This window comes from Curcuma longa, chromosome 19 (genome assembly GCF_044706935.1).
Source record: "Curcuma longa cultivar G26 ecotype Majalengka, Jawa Barat chromosome 19, ITB_CL_G26_1.1, whole genome shotgun sequence".
Lineage (NCBI taxonomy): Eukaryota > Viridiplantae > Streptophyta > Magnoliopsida > Zingiberales > Zingiberaceae > Curcuma > Curcuma longa.
In genome coordinates this window covers 1,700,593-1,719,509 of record NC_133879.1, presented here as the reverse complement: position 1 = coordinate 1,719,509, position 18,917 = coordinate 1,700,593, and the positions used below count along the sequence as shown (strand labels likewise).

General features: G+C 37.0%; 1 protein-coding gene across 2 annotated transcripts in view; it reads right to left on the bottom strand.

Annotated features, from left to right (window-relative positions):
• Positions 1-18,917, bottom strand: part of LOC141812595 (DNA mismatch repair protein MSH1, mitochondrial) — a gene marked incomplete in the record, with an annotated part of 95,246 nt that overhangs the window by 49,463 nt on the left and 26,866 nt on the right. For both annotated transcript variants that reach the window (XM_074700605.1, XM_074700606.1), the window contains 2 exon segments: positions 6,937-7,101; positions 13,892-13,977. In XM_074700605.1, the coding sequence (XP_074556706.1) occupies positions 6,937-7,101; positions 13,892-13,977 (251 nt within the window).

Below are 18,917 nucleotides of genomic sequence, written 5' to 3'. Positions count from 1 at the left end.
AAATTGTTAGAGAGAGATCGGCATTCGCCCACACTCAACCCCTCCCTCCGTCGTCGTCATTGTCATTGAACGCTTTTACTGCTAGCACCATCGTCATCACGCTACCGTCGTCGCGTCACCGACGCTCCACAGCGAAGACCCTTCAATTTGAGGTGGAGTTTCTTGCTTGATTCCTTCACCTTCATGCATGATTAACATACACCATTAGGTGTAGCTCCCATTCAAGATAAAATATGTTGTGCTTGCTGGGCTAAATTACTTAAGTAATGCCTCCACTTACGTTTGATTTTGATTTCAATTCACAGCATCTTTCAGCTGGATTAGGAGATAGATTAAAGTTCTATTTCTAATGTTGATTACTACTACAAGTCATCTTAGGGTTTATGATAATAAGTAAATAATGATTTCAGTATATGTTAGAAATAAAAATTGCAAGCTTCTATATATCTCCATTTGTTTAATCTTGCTATTTATATTTGCTTGTCCTATTTCACATCCTATTCGTTGTTGCTCTTCCAAAATTTGAAAATGAAACAAGAAAAAAAAAGATAACCTTAAATGATAACTTGAATTATTATGAAAAATAAAGAGTTGATTAATATCATATATCAATTATGTCAATGTAGTTCTTCTAATTGGGAATATATATATATATATATATATATATATATATATATATATATATATCATATGAGAGTGCTTCAGCTCAATACTTGTAAGAAGTTATATAACTTTGCAACCAAATTACAAAAAGAAGTGAATATAACCCTCGTGCCATAGAACTTCAGTTCTATTAGTTATAAAAGACACAAGATTAATTATATCAAAGTAATAATGAAATAACTCTATATATATAGAGATTTTGCTCCGCAGTTTAAAAAGAGCTTTCAAGTCTTTCTACACATGCATAAACTTCAATCAAATTAAGAAATTTTTCCTCACAGGGTGGATTGCAGATCGTTCGCCCAATTTTTATGTGAGGCACCTCACAGGGTGGATTACAGGTCGTTCACCCTATTCTTATGTGAGGCACCTCACGAGATGGATTGCAGGTCATTCATCCTATTTTTTTCGTTATGTGAGGTATTTTTCAGGTGGATTGTGGGTCGTTCACCCTATCTATGTATGTATATATGCATACTTACGAAGCAATTTCATTATGGGTGGATTATAGGTCGTTCACTCGGCTGTACGATGCATCGTTTTCGAGTAGATTGCAAGTCACTCACTTTGATATATTTCATTTAAACATGATGTGTATTTTTATGCGCATCTTTCATATCTCCACTTTGTACTTTATGCTTACTTTCTTTTTCCTTTGACCTTCAGATTTGTAAATTTAAGGCGATTTTCAAAGTTTGATCAATAAAGTTGGAGATTATTTCATAGATACTCAGCGATAGTTATGGAGACGATTTCTACAGAGTCCATTAAATTTATTTCATTTGCATAGTGGCTACTTATCCATTTTGTTATTTCGGCATTAATCATTTCATTTTCTGCACGAAGTCAATTGTCAGTCATGTCATGGTATGGTAGAGTCAGGTTTTGGGGTCGAACATTGTCTGCATCATTGAATAAAGTATTGCTTAGTTATATTCGTACAACCCGTGTACCCTTGTTGGGTATTAATTAAGGATTTTGATGCAGGAATGAATATCGTCCGAGCAAGGAGGCTAACTTCCATATAGGGATGGAAGTTTCCGGGTCGTGACAGTATCGACACAACACGATATGACACTGAAACCATATTGTTCCGGTCATAAACCAAAACTTTGATACGGCTCAAAATTTTAAACCATGAGTATGTTTAGCACTACATTTCTCATTTCTCCACTTTTTCCAAGATGAAAACCACAATCACTTTCCTCATCAATACTCTCAAGGTCTGAATGCAAGTTAATTTCTCTCTTAATAGCTCCTCCGACCACGCAATTCATCAGAAGTTACTAACTTGCTATTCTACATGACGCTTCTACATCGTTCCTCCTAGCACTCACACGACCTTCTCCAAGTAGTCTTGCTACTCCTAAGACATCTCATCATCCTCTATTATCTCTATCTACAAATGCCACCTAGGGCAACCTAAGCAAGGGCCATTCTTTGCAATTAAACCTCAATTTATTATTTTCACAACCAATATATCAACGTCAATTTATTATTTTGACAACGAAATAAACTTCATCCACTTCTTCTGCAACAGTGGATGAAGTTTAAACCCTAAACTTCATCCACACATTCAAATACTCTCATCCTAATTCAACAACTAAGAATTTTGATTGATTAAATCAAAGATCAAAACTAACTTCGCAGTCAATGGTAACTAAACATTATGGAGGTTCCCCACAACAAATAAATAGGGGTGAGAGTCTATCTCAGTCAATAAGAATGCTCCCCAATACATCTTTGCACAATTCATCCTCAACTAATTTCTTCAAGAAACATTCTAAAGAATAACAACCACATTTTCATACCACTAAAAGAACACAACAACCCTAATTTATAGAAACATATAATCAATTGCATATGAATGGGTTGCAACAAGACCTACCCTAAGGTTATAACACTGGATTAGTGCTTCAACACTAGTGAGGTCAACTGCTCCAGACGAGTAGAAAAACAAAAAAAAAATTGAATTTGAAGGTGTAAAAAACAAATCTACAACAATAACAACTAAGTCTTATTCCACTAGGTGAGGTCGGCTAAAAAAAACATAAATAGTTGTATGTGACAACTTTCCTTAATACTCTTGCTTCACCTGATTCATTGGCCTCTTTCCCAAAACCATGAATGAGGATCAAACATGATTCTACTCCTCAACGAGTTCATAAGCATTGCTTCTCTAAGACTACTTTTGCAAAGAAGAGATTGCAATATTTACCCATGTGTAATCCCTCCTAGAAACCCTCATCCCATAGGTCAATATGACTATTGAGCAACCACCAAACCAGCACAAAAGATTCAATCACTAGCTAATTCTCTCCTTTGCAACTTCTATTTCTTCACAGAGCGGTAGAAACAAAGGTATTTTCCCCACAATTAAAGTTTTTCCTTTTCCCTTAATCTTCCTTCTTGTGCATGAAAATGATCAATTGAGGCCAATAGTGTGAAATCAATCTGATTCTTTGTGTGCCCGAACAATGGTCTTGCCTCCAAGGCAAGCAACAATTGTATCTATCTACTTCTTCCTATTAGTTGAGTGAATTTGTTCAGCCTGTGATCAACGGCCTTGTTTCCAACTCACTTTGTCAAGCTTCAATTTTCCTCTCACAGCGAGTTTGTCTTAGCAATTTCTGATCCTCAAAACAGTAAGTGATATATAGAATGATCCCTAATCTTTCCTTGTAGCTTACATTGAATTTTATGCTTTATTTGAATTTGGTCAGCAACCACAATTTTAGGATCAGTGTGTCCCACAGAGTGTTGGGTGATTTTCACATTGGGTGAAAGTGGTATGCTATATCAATAAGTTCATCCATGTTTTCCTTCTTGAATCCCATCTCAGTGGACTTTAAATGAGGTAAGCATGTTTCCCCTCATGTTGGAGTCTTCCTCCAAAAAATTATATATGGGAAATAATTAACTAAGTAAATTGCTTAGCAGTGTGCTAGTCTGGAATTGGTCTAAATTTTGTGTTTAGCCTCTAAGAGGGCCAGGTAATAGCTTATAGGTGTGTCAACTTTGTCCAATGAGATTTGCTACATTTAGTGGTTAAAATCTTTAGATTTTAAAGGCTTGTTGAAGCAAGTTTCGACATGTCATAACCTTGCTCCTAATGTCCTCAAAAAGACCTTCAAACTTGGGGGTAATGACTTAAAAGGTTAACACCTAAATTTGAAGGCTTGCACTAAGTGTTGGGGACACTTATTTGGACACTACAACAATAAACTTTAGAACCAGAAAGTTGGGGAGTGTTGGATCTTTATGTAACTGAATGCCTAAAGCTAGTCATGAATAGGTAGACTTTGGTAGAACCCCAAGTAATTGAAGAAAGAAAGCTATCTCCTTTGTGTGCAGCATGCTTATGTTGCTTCTTAAAACAATTTGCTCATAAGTTATCTCCTTTGTCCACAACATGCACATTTACTCATACTTAACATTTGCATAAATTCTGAATCACAGGCTCATTTGTTATTTTTGCAAATTCCATTGCTTCCTTGCCACATGTAATTGTACAACCTCCTGAGACATGCTAGCTTAGTTTTTTTTTTTTTTTGGGCTTCTTTATAGCTTACTCACACTAGAACCTAAAACATGTTCAAAATGCTACGTGGAATTAATTTATATCATAAATGGAAATAACATTACATCATATATCACATGCTTAATGCTAATTAAACAAAGAAAGTGAATGTTATGATCGGATCTAGGCCAGCTTGATGGCAAACAACCACAAGCATTTTATTACAGGTAAAAACACTTGATCAATAGTTGGTAAGTGAATGGGTTATTATACTACAGCAATCATACCCGTGTTTGAGTATGCAAGATGTACCACTTTGATACTTTAGAATGCAAGGGGATAACCCATGGGACCATTGGGCTCAAGCAACAAAAAGATTAAGAAAAACTAACTAAACGATAATGAAATGAGAGAATAATACCTAATGATTGCTACACATGTTTATACTTTGTTGTTTACCCTTGTTCCGCAAATTATTTGTTGATATTGTTGTCTTATCCTACCAGTTATTTCCCTAACATCTTAGTTGTCTTGCCTCTAGATTAAGAAAGGCAAGCGTTGAAGCAACCAGTGTTGCTCCAAGACAAATTGTTGTCGAGATAATTGGAGTTTTTCATCGGTGTAGAGTCAAGCATTTGCTTTATTTTTGCTTTTTATATATTTTTTCAGTAGAAAAATTGGTTGTCTATTTTGTCTTTGTTTTAACAGCCAGTGTATTTTAAACAAATTTATTTTGATAATATGTACTCATACTTCAAGTTGAGCCATGTGCATCCATTTTATATCTCAATGTCACGTGGACAAACAGATGATACAGATAACAATGATTGAATTAGCTGCCAAGTGGTACCCATCTCATCCATGGGGAGGGAGTCATTCAGGTTGTGACATTTGAAATACCCAAAACCCTAACCCAACTAGACCTAGAATCAGCTGAAACAATCTATTTTGGTTCAACTTGGTAGACAACCGATCAGCCACAAAACTTCAATTTAAATGTGATTAAGTGCAAAAAAAAATTTAAATCAACCATACCTGATTCCTATTTTTAATTAACCAATTTAACCTCTGATTAGCCTCCAATGTGAACCAAAATCACTAAAACAACTATTAAACAATTTAGTTCAGCTATACAATAACAATATAATGCCTTTAAAACTCACTCATCGCTAACATTTATCTAAATCACAATTAAATTCTGGAATATAACATATTACTGTATATCAGCATAAAAAAAATTAACAGGCTTGATAAAAAGCTCTGTATGTGTCATTAGGCAAAATGCACAAAATACTCATTCATATACTTTAATACTAAATGGATGAAATTCTCTTTTGACAATTTAAACATATAAAGAATATGATCTATTAATCAATAACACCAAAAATATGGGCAAATCATTTTACCTCTGCAGATTTACTACAAATTGCCTTTACAGTTTCACAAATGTAATTTTACCCACCCACCCACCCCTAAACACACTTCCATAAGTGAAATGGTGACATGCTCCTTGTAGTTGTTCTGTTGTTGTTTTATTGCCACACTTTCATAAGCGATTTAGATGCCCCCTCCAAGGCTCAAGTTTTCAAATTCCAACTGACACATAGTAGCGTGTGGTCTTTCCATTCTCTTTTAGGTCTTGTTTCAATTCATATTATTATGATCATGTTACATTATAGGAATTAACATCGTCTAATTGTTGAACTTTTCGCACTTCAATATTTATTTGTTAGGTTTTATAACAGATATATTTATATTTAGTCAAATGCTCAGTTCTCAATTCTCAGTTAGCTTGTCTGGGTTGATTTTTCCAATTGATGTGAAATTCAACAAATTGACCCATTGGTTCAACTAACAAACTAGTCATCTAGAGCTTTTCTTAAATCAATTTCTGGTCCAATTCTAATAACTATCGTAAGGTTATAGTTATGTAAGTTATCTGTCTTATACTGTTATTGGTCATGATGTTTGAGTCATACTATATTCTCTCAATACATCAATATTTTTCCTCTTAAGCATATGAAAGTTAGGAGGAAATAAAATAATAAAAAAGAGGTAGATCCTGAGATATTTGAGAAAGGAGGAAAACATGAACAGTGAGACAGATGGATGAGGAAACTAAGGACTTACAATAACAACAACAACCAAACTTTATCCCACTAGGTGGGGTTGACTATATGGATCCTTTTACACTATTGGACTCTACCCCTACTATATCATCATCTATGTGAAGGACCTTCTATAGAAAAATAATAGTTCATTTTTACCATCAAAAGACCATCCGTTGGTGGTTCTCTAGGTTAAAAGAGGCTAGAATCTCAATCTGTAGTTGGCCATGCAACGAATGCCCATTAATGTTTTATCATAGAGTACCAACAATCCCAAATTATTTCAGAATTCATCTATCACTATAAATAGACAAACATGTAAAATTAAATGGTTCATGGCAAACTTAGTTTGGAATTGAGTCAAAAATTAAGACATCAGTAAAGTTTAGATTTTCTCTCCAAAACTGGTAAAATAAAGAAACTAAAATATTTCTCCTCCCAAATCTATATGATGCCCAAATAGGGAAGAGTGGCAAATGAGGAAGAATCATTCTTTTTTTGGTAAAAAAGGAAATTTCTATAGAATAATTCTGGTTAGATCAAAGAGATGGTTAGATCAAAAATATGTTAAACAAATTATGCATTCTCAAATAAACTTCTCTCAAGGAAGAGAGTACATTTTAACATAAAATACTAAGATAGCACCTGAAGAATTATGTCTTAAAGAAGTGTGCAGATATAGATGATGATAACGACGAGTATGAAGCTTTGTAACGACTGCTTCTTCTGTAAGACCGTCTTCGGCTGAAAATGTCTTCATTGGTTCAAGGACTGAGATCATGCAATAACCCTTAGCAGAATGAGAGATTCCTAATTTCAAGCATGTTCCAGTTAGAATTTAGAAGAAAATGAATTAAAGATCAAGTTTTCTATAACCATAATTTGAAGAAAAACTAATATGATGAATAACAAACAAACTACTAAGAATTCAACATCTCAGATATGAAAAGCAATGTTCCACTGCAGGACAATCAAATAACCTCCCAAGAGCCTGAGATTACAATAGTCACCATCACAGTATTTTCCAGATAGCTGAAGAAAATCTATTAAACAGCTTTATGTTTTCAGATAGTCAACATGGTTTATCATATAAAAATGTGGAATTTACATTCCCTAATTTTGAACTCAATTTAATACTATTTAAGCATGTTCACCTCCCCAGATCTCGAATTAATATTACTTTAGAAGGTGCCTCAGGTGATTCACAAATGACTTATACATGCCAAATTAAAATTACTCAAGAACAGTGCTTCCTAACAAGAACCTTAAATGAAACCTTAGTTAATGCTGATAAAACCAATTGTTCTGTCAGAAAGAACAATGCCAAGAAAGCCTTCAATGAAACCACATTACAACCTGAAGTTTTTCAATTGCACACCATTACGAATGCACAAAATAATTCCAATATTATATGATGACAACAGGGATATGATAAGCACTTCAACCACTGACAAGAGCCCACCTAGTTTATCTTCATATACCATATAATCCTCAAGGCGCCTCCAAACTAACAAGGAGCTAGAAAAAACTAACTAATTACACTCATCCTGAACTAACAAGGAATATGATAATTTAGTTTTTCAACAAATCTTCTATATTTTCATTATCATTCAATGGGTCCCCAGTCCTAGCATTAGTTTGATAATTAGATCGATAGGAGTGTCAACTAGTTTAGTTCTTGACATACCAATTTCCTCAAGCATAACAACTATATATTTTCGTTTAATGTCTCCCTTTGAGCGAGCTATTCTACGTTAACAAAATACCTCAGATCGCCCACAACCTTGTACTAAAATATTAATAAAGATAAACTTTTAGCTTTGTGATCCCTGTAGTCATCATTAATTGTAATAATATAATCCACTTAGACAATAAGGAGAATGCCTTTTTCCAAATAGAATAATATGTTTACCTAAATTCAACCTATTCACCCAAATATTCTCACCGAAACCTCAAAATCCCTCTCAAGTTTGAAAGCACCATTAGACATCCTCCCCTGCCAATTGCAAGCCTACCATATCCCACAGATGATGTGAGGAATTCTCTAAACCAAATCCAGCACAAAAATTTGTCCCTACCTTATCCGGCCTGATATAAGATCATGCGGCTTTTCTTCTCTTACCCAACTTAAATTTCACGATCAGCAATATCTTCCCTCTTTATCATCATACAATCTATCTCTTCAACTAACATCCACATTTTTCCTCTATGATACCATGCTTCCACACCTAGCAGAAGAAGTGGGTCTTGTTGGTGCCTTTGCCAACTCTTGCAGCAAGCCGCAAGAGTTGACAAGGTCAAGAAGAGGCTACAACAAAGGAAGATCAAAGTAGTATAAAAAAACTGATAAATTGTCCCTCACTTCCTCTTCCACTTTCAAGCCTCTTCCACTTTCAAGCTTTCCCTCACCCTTCACCCTCCTGACATTTAAGTTGTGATCCATGCATGTTGTAGGCAAGACATTTTCACCAGCAAGCTTTGCACAAATCCATCATAGGTTGCAAGTATAACAGCTGGCACTTCTTCCTCCAAACAAATCCACAATAGATTGCCAAAGAAATTTCACAATGAAGATATTAGCTACAGGTGTTATGCATCATTTGAAGGCTATATTGGCATCTAAAGGACACACGCATCGAGTTGATTACCCTAGACATCTATTCCTCTATAGAAAATTTTGCTTCAATCCATCTGTTCCTCATATTGACAACCATGTTTCATCGGCCCCTTCACCAATTAGATATAAAATATGGCTTTCTTAATGATGATCAAATCAAATATATAGGGAGAAACCACACCTTGGCAATCATATTTCAATGCCCCATTTCACTAATTGGATATAAAAATCTTATTCTCTATGATGATCTCAGCGATGAAAAATAAATAAAGCAACTTTTGAGGTTTGTTTCTCAGAACGAGTGGTCTAATTTATAAATTAAGGTAATCCTTACAAGGTCAGAAGCAACCCTCAAAGGATTGTTTAGCAAATCCAGTTCTCTCCTTCAGTTTAGCATCATCAGAACCACCTTTCATCTTATCTATCCTCTGAGAAGCACACTTTTCTTAAAGTCTAGGTGGAAAAATTCATGATAGCTAATGATATTTTGACAGAATTATGAAGTGGAAAATTTATCTTCGTCAGTCAAAATCAAGGATCTGGGTTTACATTTTCGTCATATAAAGGTGGCCTGCTCAGAGGAAGACATATTTTCCAATGGAAATACATGACTTATATATTGGAAGCAACTAGTTCTATACCCCCATAGATCTAAAGGCCAGACTCATGCAAGGATCCATTAAATGGGTCTTGTAATTATGAAATTGAATTATATCATAATTACAAGACCAACCATATTGTTCATAATGGTTGTGATCAAGGATCCAGATCATAAAAAATTTACAATACATGAAGATCCATCTAATTTGATAACCTTCTAACTGTATGATACACTAACGGTCCCATTGTAATTATGAAATTGAATTATATCATAATTACAAGACCAACCATATTGTTCATAATGGTTGTGATCAATCAGTTTGAGGCTCCAGATCATAAAAAATTTACAATACATGAAGATTGCTCCAACAGAAAGATCTTTTGTATAAATAAGATTGAGGTAACCTTCTAACTGTATGATACACTAACGCTGATTGTATAGGTATTCCCATAGATAGAATCTCCACATCAAATTACTTTGCTCTTTTAAGAAGTAATCTCATTCTCTAGAAGAAAATGGAGACTACAGTTGTCAAATGAGTGCACTCTTAAAGGGCCAATGAAGTTGTATTGCAACAATGAAGTAGCAATGTACATAGCCTCTAATCTAATGTTCCAAGAGAATGTAAACCCAATGAAGACAAAAATTCAATGTGCAACCCAATGAAGATGTAAAATCATTTGTCATTTCCAAATATTAGTTAGAGGATTAGCCAGCCAAGTTGTTAAGAGATCCTTGAGTAAATTAATTAACATAGCACAGAATTTACCACTTAATTAAATTTAGCACATACTCTATATTTTTTTTTCAAATATAGCATATTGTGTTATTTTTGTTTCAAATATATCACAGCTTAAGGTTTGTTCCATCTCACTGTTAAATTAATGATGTCACACTTTATCACATTAATAAATATATTTTGTAAAAAATAGCATAGAAATTAAACCTATTTGCTCACAATCCCTCTAGTCAAAGCTTGCCACTAACCCTAGACCACCTACCGCAAGAGTTCCCAAAGATCCCATTGTATGCAAACACCACATCTTTTGAGATTGAGAATTGATGGAACTTAGAAATTCTCTCTTGGCAAAGCTCGGCCCTCCATCGGCTAGAGTCACCTAACTTCGAGATCATGTGGAAGCAGACTAAGGAGATTAAGATCGAGAAGCCCAAAGGTTGTGTCATTCCTTGAAAAAGGTTGTGTCATTCCTTGAAAAGCTAGAGAGCTTGATGGAGCAAGAGCAATTCAAATCCAACCAAAGCTCCCTGAAACCTCAGCTCACTCAAAGTGGGATTGTGGAGATGATCAAGGTCGATGTCTTTGGAATCGTCATTGATGCCCTCGACTCACTGGTCTTACGATCCCTCTTTTAATAGTCCTCCTGCCTTCCTCCACTCACCTACGATGGAGGTGACTTCCTCCAACGCTTCTTTTCACTCCCTCCTTATCCGCCTCTCAAACCTCTCACTACACCCTTGCCTCCGCTCCTTCACCCTTCCCTGAATATCCCTTCCCCTTATACCTCTAACTTAACTCTCCCCTACCATCCCACAAGCATCAACCTTGCTCTCTCGTGAATCCTCATTGTTGTGTCATACATCCTAGTCACATCCTGCTAATATGACCTCATCTGCTCCCTTGTCAAATAGATCCTCAACAAATACAACCTCAGCAGCAGCATAGAAGAGCTCTAGGAGTTCAACCGCATTGCCTTTGGCCACCACATTCGCAAGGATGATTATCCTCCTTAAAGTCACTATCTAGATGGAGGTGTCTCCATCAATGGGGATAGAGGAAAGATACGGAGGCACTTAAGACAAGGGTGAGGAAGTGAATTGTGTTGATAGGAGATGAGTGATTTTGCTTGCCAACGAAAAAGATGCTAGTGGAGACACTGTGGCTTGGGAAAAAGATGGTGAAGGGGACAACCTCAAGGACAATGACGAATATTTATTAATATGCCATTGTACCACATCAACAACATGTCATCCAATTTAACAGTGGAAAGAATTATTAACTATGATATGTTTGAAACAAGAATAATATGGTGTTATATTTTTAAAAACTAAAAAATGTGCTAAATTTAAAATAAATGGTAAACGTTTTGGTATATTAATCATTTAAGCCTATTTGCAACACATTGAGTTCTCATACTACCTTTCTGCTAGAATTAATAGAAACATCAAAGACCTAATTGTAAATATAGGGACTACTTACAAATATCTTATAATACTAGGTGTAAAACATAACTTTAAATCAATGGATAATAAATGTAGGTAGAGGGAAATTCTACAACATAAAACCCTTATAATTTCACCATTAAATCCAACATAGCATAAAGAACAAGTGTCAATGTTGGACTTTGATACCACTCAATGTAGTGTGTATTGTGTTCCACAAACAACAACCTTATGAAAAGAGAGGAAAAGAAATGCATTATTTATGAATAATATGTCTTAGACTAAAGGTTGAAACCCTTATTTAAGTGTTCTCAATAAACCCATTGAAACTGGATTACATTAGCCAGATCAAATGAAATAGGAAATTAAAAATAAAACATCCAAGGCTTCATGATCAACCTATTTAATTTGAAGCGGTTATTCTATTTAGATCTGTTTGTGTTATTTTGCTCAAACAATAAAGTCCCTCCTTGATATTAAGTTAATAAAAATAGTTAAATGCAGGACAGTTTTCCCATTTTTTTAGGACAATTTCAAACATGTAATTAGTGTTTTCTAGAATTTACAATACGAAAAATGGTGTTTAGAACCAAATTAGAGGAAAATAATAGGCATCTTCCATCACCGTGTTGGATCGCACAAAATGATGTGTTAACAATAAGTTGATCCATGCCAATCCAACAAACAGTCGAGATTATAAATGGCTTATATTTGAAACACTAGTATTTATCATTCTTTCAACAACACAAATCAAGATATGCACTAAATCCCAGAACTTAAAATATATTTATTTCATGTAACACACTTTTAGGCTCATTAATGAATCGTGACCCTAGTATTTAAACAGATCAAGAAGGTTTCATAGAGTAAAGCATATGGTATCTAATCCAATGACCAAGGTATTAAAAAGCAGTTCCAAGTGGTAGGCAATCATCCCATGGCCTAGTCTAGGTTGTTGATACCAAAATAATACTATAATACAAGAAGAAGTATATTAAATTAAGAATGTCTATGATACGATCCCTAGATAGACTTATTCAAATAACCCTTTCAAAATATTATCTTTTAGAATATGTTATTATATGTATTATTAATTTAGATAAAGATCATTAGATTTATTAATAATTTTTATATTGATTTGATATTGTCGTAGGGTTATATATAGAGTCATTATGTAACCATTTGAGAACAAGTAATGAAGTAATTTCTTTTGGTTAATCAATTCCATGTAATTATTGGAGGTCGATTCCCTCGAAGTGATCATCTTATCCCCGTTCTTATTTTCTTTTCTCTGATTATCTACGAGATAGGACACGGGTTCTTATCAATCTAATACTAATGTACATGGATATAACAACTTTATCCTGAATCAATCAAAATAAGTTTACAATTACAAATAAATAAATCATAATCGATAAGCACTAAATACAACAATAGCAATACATTTCTTAAGAGATATAAAAAACACGTAGGATGAAAAACAATGGTGAAAAAAGAGATGTGAAAAACACATAGGGTGAAAGGCTCGAGAGAACAAAGGGTGTCGGATGGAATAATGGGGAGAATTATGATTACTTTCTTAGGCTCACCTAGCTCACTTGGGCATCAACCTAGGCAGGCCATCATTTGAATCAATTGCGGAGCAACCTAGGCAAGCCCCCTATATGGGCCGCTTGGGCTGCTTAGGCCATCTAAGTGTTCTATTTTTACATGTGTTGTTCTTGAAGAGTTGTCTAATAAGGCACCTACAGGTGAGGATATCAAATCAAAATACATTGTAGCTCCACCAACGGGTTAAAAGAGAGGAACAGAGGATAGTTCTGAGATCATTTACCTGTGAATTACATTCAATGTAGTGATAGGCTATTAACTCTTATCCCTATGGTAGGAATGTCTGGTTCCCAAAAAGAATAGAAAGATGAGAGTTGTATCCCCACAAGAGTAATATACCAACTAGCAACTAGGCAAAGCAATTCCTGGATGAAACACCTAGGCGGTCCAGCTTTTAAAACAATGCCAATGGACTTCTGACTCATGGGACTTATCAGAACTATATGGATCCGGGAACCAGATATGTAATTGATTGAAGCATCTTTTGATCCAATAAAGTAACTGAAACCAGAATCAAGAGGCTAGCAGAGAATCCAAAAATCAACAATTAATTAGGCAGGTTTAAAATGCTATAGGAAGTATTAGAATACCAATTACAGGCATTGGATCAGGGAACTCCACATCATGGTCAACTCCAGCGAGTCCAAAAACATAAGGGCTCCCTGGATGTGCATGGCTGTAAAGTAGAGAACCAGTCAGAATAACAGTACTGTAAAATATTATGGAATCACTTTAGATATTACAAGACATAAGTCCCTATTTATATATGAATATAGGGACCTATTCTAGGAAAAATTATTCTATAAAGAAAAGAAGGAATTAAAAGAATATTTATCCCTAAATATTCTAACACTCCCCCTCAAGCTGGAGAATATAAATCATATGTTCCCAGCTTGTTACATATGTAGTCAATTCGAGGACCTCTCAGTGACTTGGTGAATATATCTGCTAGTTGGTCCTGTGAGTTAACAAAACTTGTAGATATTTCACCAGATATGACTTTTTCTCTGACAAAGTGACAGTCGACTTCAATATGTTTTGTCCTCTCATGAAAAACTGGATTCGAGGCGATATGCATAGCGGCTTGATTGTCACATATAAGTGACATTTGTGTAACCTCTCCAAATCTTAGCTCTTGAAGCAACTGTTTGAGCCATATAAGCTCCTGACTGGCTATGGCCATAGCTCGATATTCTGCCTCCGCACTGGATCTTGCCACAACATTTTGCTTTTTGCTTTTCCAAGAAATAAGGTTATCTCCGACAAATATACAAAAACCAGAAGTAGATTTCCTATCAATGGGAGATCCTGCCCAATCTGCATCAGAATACCCTACGACTCGAGTATGTCCTTTGTCTTCATACAAAAGACCCTTTCCTGGAGCACCTTTGATATATCGAATAATGCGAGTCACAGCATCCCAATGTTCCTTGCATGGAGAGTTGAGAAACTGACTTACTACACTTACTGCAAATGAGATATCCGGACGAGTAACAGTAAGATAGCTTAGTCTCCCTACTAATCGCCTGTATCGTTCAGGATCTGGAAGAGGCTCCCCCTGATTTGGCATAAGCTTGATATTAGGATCCATGGGGGTGTCAACTGTCTTTGAGTTTAACATGCATGTTTCTTCTAGAATATCCATTGCATACTTCCTTTGGGATATGATAATCCCATTTTTGGACTGTGCTACTTCTATCCCTAAAAAATATTTGAGTTTGCCGAGATCTTTTGTCTGGAAGTGTTTGAAAAGATGTTGTTTCACCTGTGAAATCCCGAGATGATCACTACCTGTGATAACAATATCATCGACATAAACTACTAAGTAGATGCAACCAGTAGATGAGTGTCGATAAAAAACAGAATGGTCAGCCTCACTCCGAGTCATGCCAAATTGTTGAATTACAGTACTAAATCTACCGAACCATGCTCTGGGAGACTGTTTGAGGCCATATAAAGATTTTCGCAGTCGACATACAAGACCAGAAGACTCCCCCTGAGCAACAAAACATGGAGGTTGCTCCATATAGACTTCTTCGAGCAGGTCACCATGTAAGAAAGCATTTTTGATGTCCAACTGATAAAGAGGCCAATGTCGAATCGCAGCAATGGACAGGAATAGGCGCACAGAAGACATCTTGGCAACAGGAGAAAAAGTGTCCCCATAATCCAATCCGAAGATCTGAGTATAACCTTTAGCAACGAGGCGAGCCTTAAGCCGGTCAACCTTTCCGTCTGGACCAACTTTCACCGTATACACCCATCGACAACCGACAACTGACTTCCCTGATGGTAGAGGAACGAGATCCCAAGTCCCACTGCTCTGCAAGGCACACATTTCATCGAGCATAGCCTGTTTCCATCCTGGATGGGCAAAGGCATCACCTGCAGTCTTCGGAAGAGAAACAGACGACAAGGAGGAAAGACAAGCAAAATAGGAAGGAGAAACACGATGATAACTCAAAGAAACATAATGAGGAGAAGGATTACGAGTGGAACGCATACCTTTCCGAAGTGCAATGGGAATATCAGTCTCAGGAGATGGGACCAGAGGACGAGGTGAAAGACTTGGCTCCAAAGATGTGTCCATGGCAGTATCAGTGGTGTTCGGCGGCAAAGCAGGACGAGGACGACGCTGATAAACCTGCAATGGAGGAGATGTCCTCGGAGGCGACAGAGACTCCTCCGGAGGATAAAAGATAGCCATTGGTGCAGACGTAGAAGGAGAAAACTCAGACGGAGATCCGTTAGGCCCAAAAAATGGAACCGAATCAAAGAATGTGACATCAGCAGAGATGAAGTACCGACGGAGAGTAGGAGAATAACACTTGTACCCTTTCTGAGACCGTGGGTACCCAAGAAAGACACACTTATGAGACCGGGGAGAGAGTTTGTCAATGCCAGGATCGAGAGCATGAGTAAAGCATATAGAACCAAAGACCTTAGGTGGTAAAGGGTGAAGAGACTGATGAGGATAAAGAATATGATGAGGTATTTGACCTTGTAGAGTGGAGGAAGGCATGCGATTGATGAGATAACACGCAGTAAGTACAGCGTCACCCCAAAACTGAAGAGGAACATGAGAATGGAGAAGAAGAGTCCGGGTGGTTTCAAGAAGATGGCGATTCTTGCGTTCAGCAACTCCATTTTGTTGAGGGGTATGAGGACAAGATGTCCGATGCAATACACCATGAGATGCCAAGAAGGTCTGAAATGAAGTAGATAGATACTCACGTGCATTATCACTCTGTAAGGTTCGAAGAGAAATACCAAATTGAGTTTTGATTTCATAGAAGAAAGATTTAAAAATAGAAAATAACTCCGAACGATCCTTCATCAGATATAACCAAGTACAACGAGAAAAATCATCTATAAAGGTAACAAAGTATCGTGACCCCAATGTAGAAGAAACACGACTTGGACCCCAAACATCAGAATGAACCAAAGAAAAAGGTGACGTAGCCCGACTCACAGTGCGAGGAGAAAAAGAACTACGAATATGCTTTCCTAATTGACATGATTCACAAGATAAAGAATCTAAGTGAGAAAGACCAGGATGTAATTGTTTCAACTTATCAAGACCTGGATGTCCCAACTGAGCATGAATAAGAAGGGGAGATGCTGCCGCCGAACCAACAAGAGAGGATTGTTGAAGTCGATATAGGCCATGAGACTCATATCCGAAGCCAATCATTTTCCTCGTACTCCGGTCCTGCAAGGAAACAGAAGATTTTGTAAATGAGATGACACAATCAAGAGACTGAGTAAGCTGACTAATTGATAATAAATTAAAGGGAGCACCGGGAACATAAAGAACATTATGAATAGAGAGAGATGGAGAAGGATGAACAGTACCGACACCCTGAGACTGAATTTGAGAACCATTTGCCATGGTGACAAAGGGTAAATAACCAGAAGTAGAGAGAGAAGAAAAAAGTAATTTATTACCAGTGATATGATCGGTGGCCCCGGAATCAAGAACCCAAGAACTCGAAGAGTGAGATATGCCAGCAAAGGAATTACCAGTGAGTGCAACGGCAACAGGGGAATCAGAAGTTTTTCGATCCTCATACCATTTCAGAAAGTCGTCATATGAAGGTGGTGGGGTCAGATCTGGTGGTTCTATGCCACCCTTACGAGGTGACATGATCAATCTTCTTTCCAAAGCAGGTGCTGCTGCTGTTGTTGAGCACCCTTACAGCTGCTGACAGCTGTAACTTGAATCTGGGCAGCAAGGATGCTGCTGCTACTTGTAGCTGAAATTTGAGGTGCTGTTTGCTGGATACCACTGTCCTCTATTTGCTGTTTGCTGTTTTACTCCTCACGCTTCCTCAATCGGACGAAGTAGCTCGCGATCAACGGAGAGGGCTGTGTCGCGCCGTCGGAAGCTAGGGACGGCGGCCTGCTTGCTCTGCTTCGGAAGATGAAGCAGCTTCCGGTTGCGACGAGGAAGAAGACTCGCCTTCGTGCTCGGCGAAGCGTCACAGGGAGAGGCGCGATTCCACAGAGACGGCGCTCCTTCAACGCGGTGCTGGAACAGACGGCGACGCGGCACTGGAAGAAACGGCGCTCCTTCAACGCGACGTTGGAGGACGTCGCCGACGAAGCCGGGCCACGGGATCGAAGGAGACGGCGCTCCTTCGGTGCTTCTGGATCGAAGGAGAACGCGGCGCTGGAAGATGTCGCTGACGAAGCCGGGCCGCGTCGCGTTCAGGGAAGATGCACGCGATCGACGCGTGCAGGGAAGACGTTGCTGGAAGAGTCGATCGCTGCGGTGGATGTCGCGCGTTGAGCCTCTGGTTCGCGCGATCAGGGAAGGGTTCGCGATCAGGGAAGAGACGCGAATCACGATCAGGGAAGAGACGCGGGATTCGGCGGCAAAGAGAGAGAAGAAGAAATTAGGGTTAGGCGGATAAACCTAAACCCTTTCGCTCTGATACCATGTAAAATATTATGGAATTACTTGAGATATTACAAGCCATAAGTCCCTATTTATATATGAAGATAGGGACCTATTCTAAAAATTATTCTATAAAGAAAATATTTATCCCTAAATATTCTAACAGTAATAATATTTATTCCCTAAATATTCTAACAGAGGGGTATAAATGAACATGTGGCTATTATAAATGATGAATTAATGCTAAAAATAAGGGAGTGCTCCAAGCCTATGTATATGACTAGAGCTTTTGCCCACACAGACTACATGGATTCAATCTTTACCTTATGTGTCACATGCGGTAATCATTGTGGGTGATATTATATCGCAATATATAATAGGTGAGGGCTTCGACCCATAAATATAAAATGTATCAATGTGGATATACTTATGTGTGTGACTAATTACAAGCAATATAAAAAAAAAGTTATTATATGTTTAAACAATGCTAAAATGTGAATCATAACATTTGTTGACCCTTAAATTTTTAAATAAGATTATAATACAAACATTTTTGGCTTTCCCACTTTACACAAATATTTAGAGTCCTAGTTGATATCAGAGACTATTCTTGTTACATGTTACTTATTCTAACATATCATTTGCAAATATTCACCTTAACATGGAGAAGAAATAATATGTGTGATGCATTACTCTTTCCCAAATCAAGCTGAGGC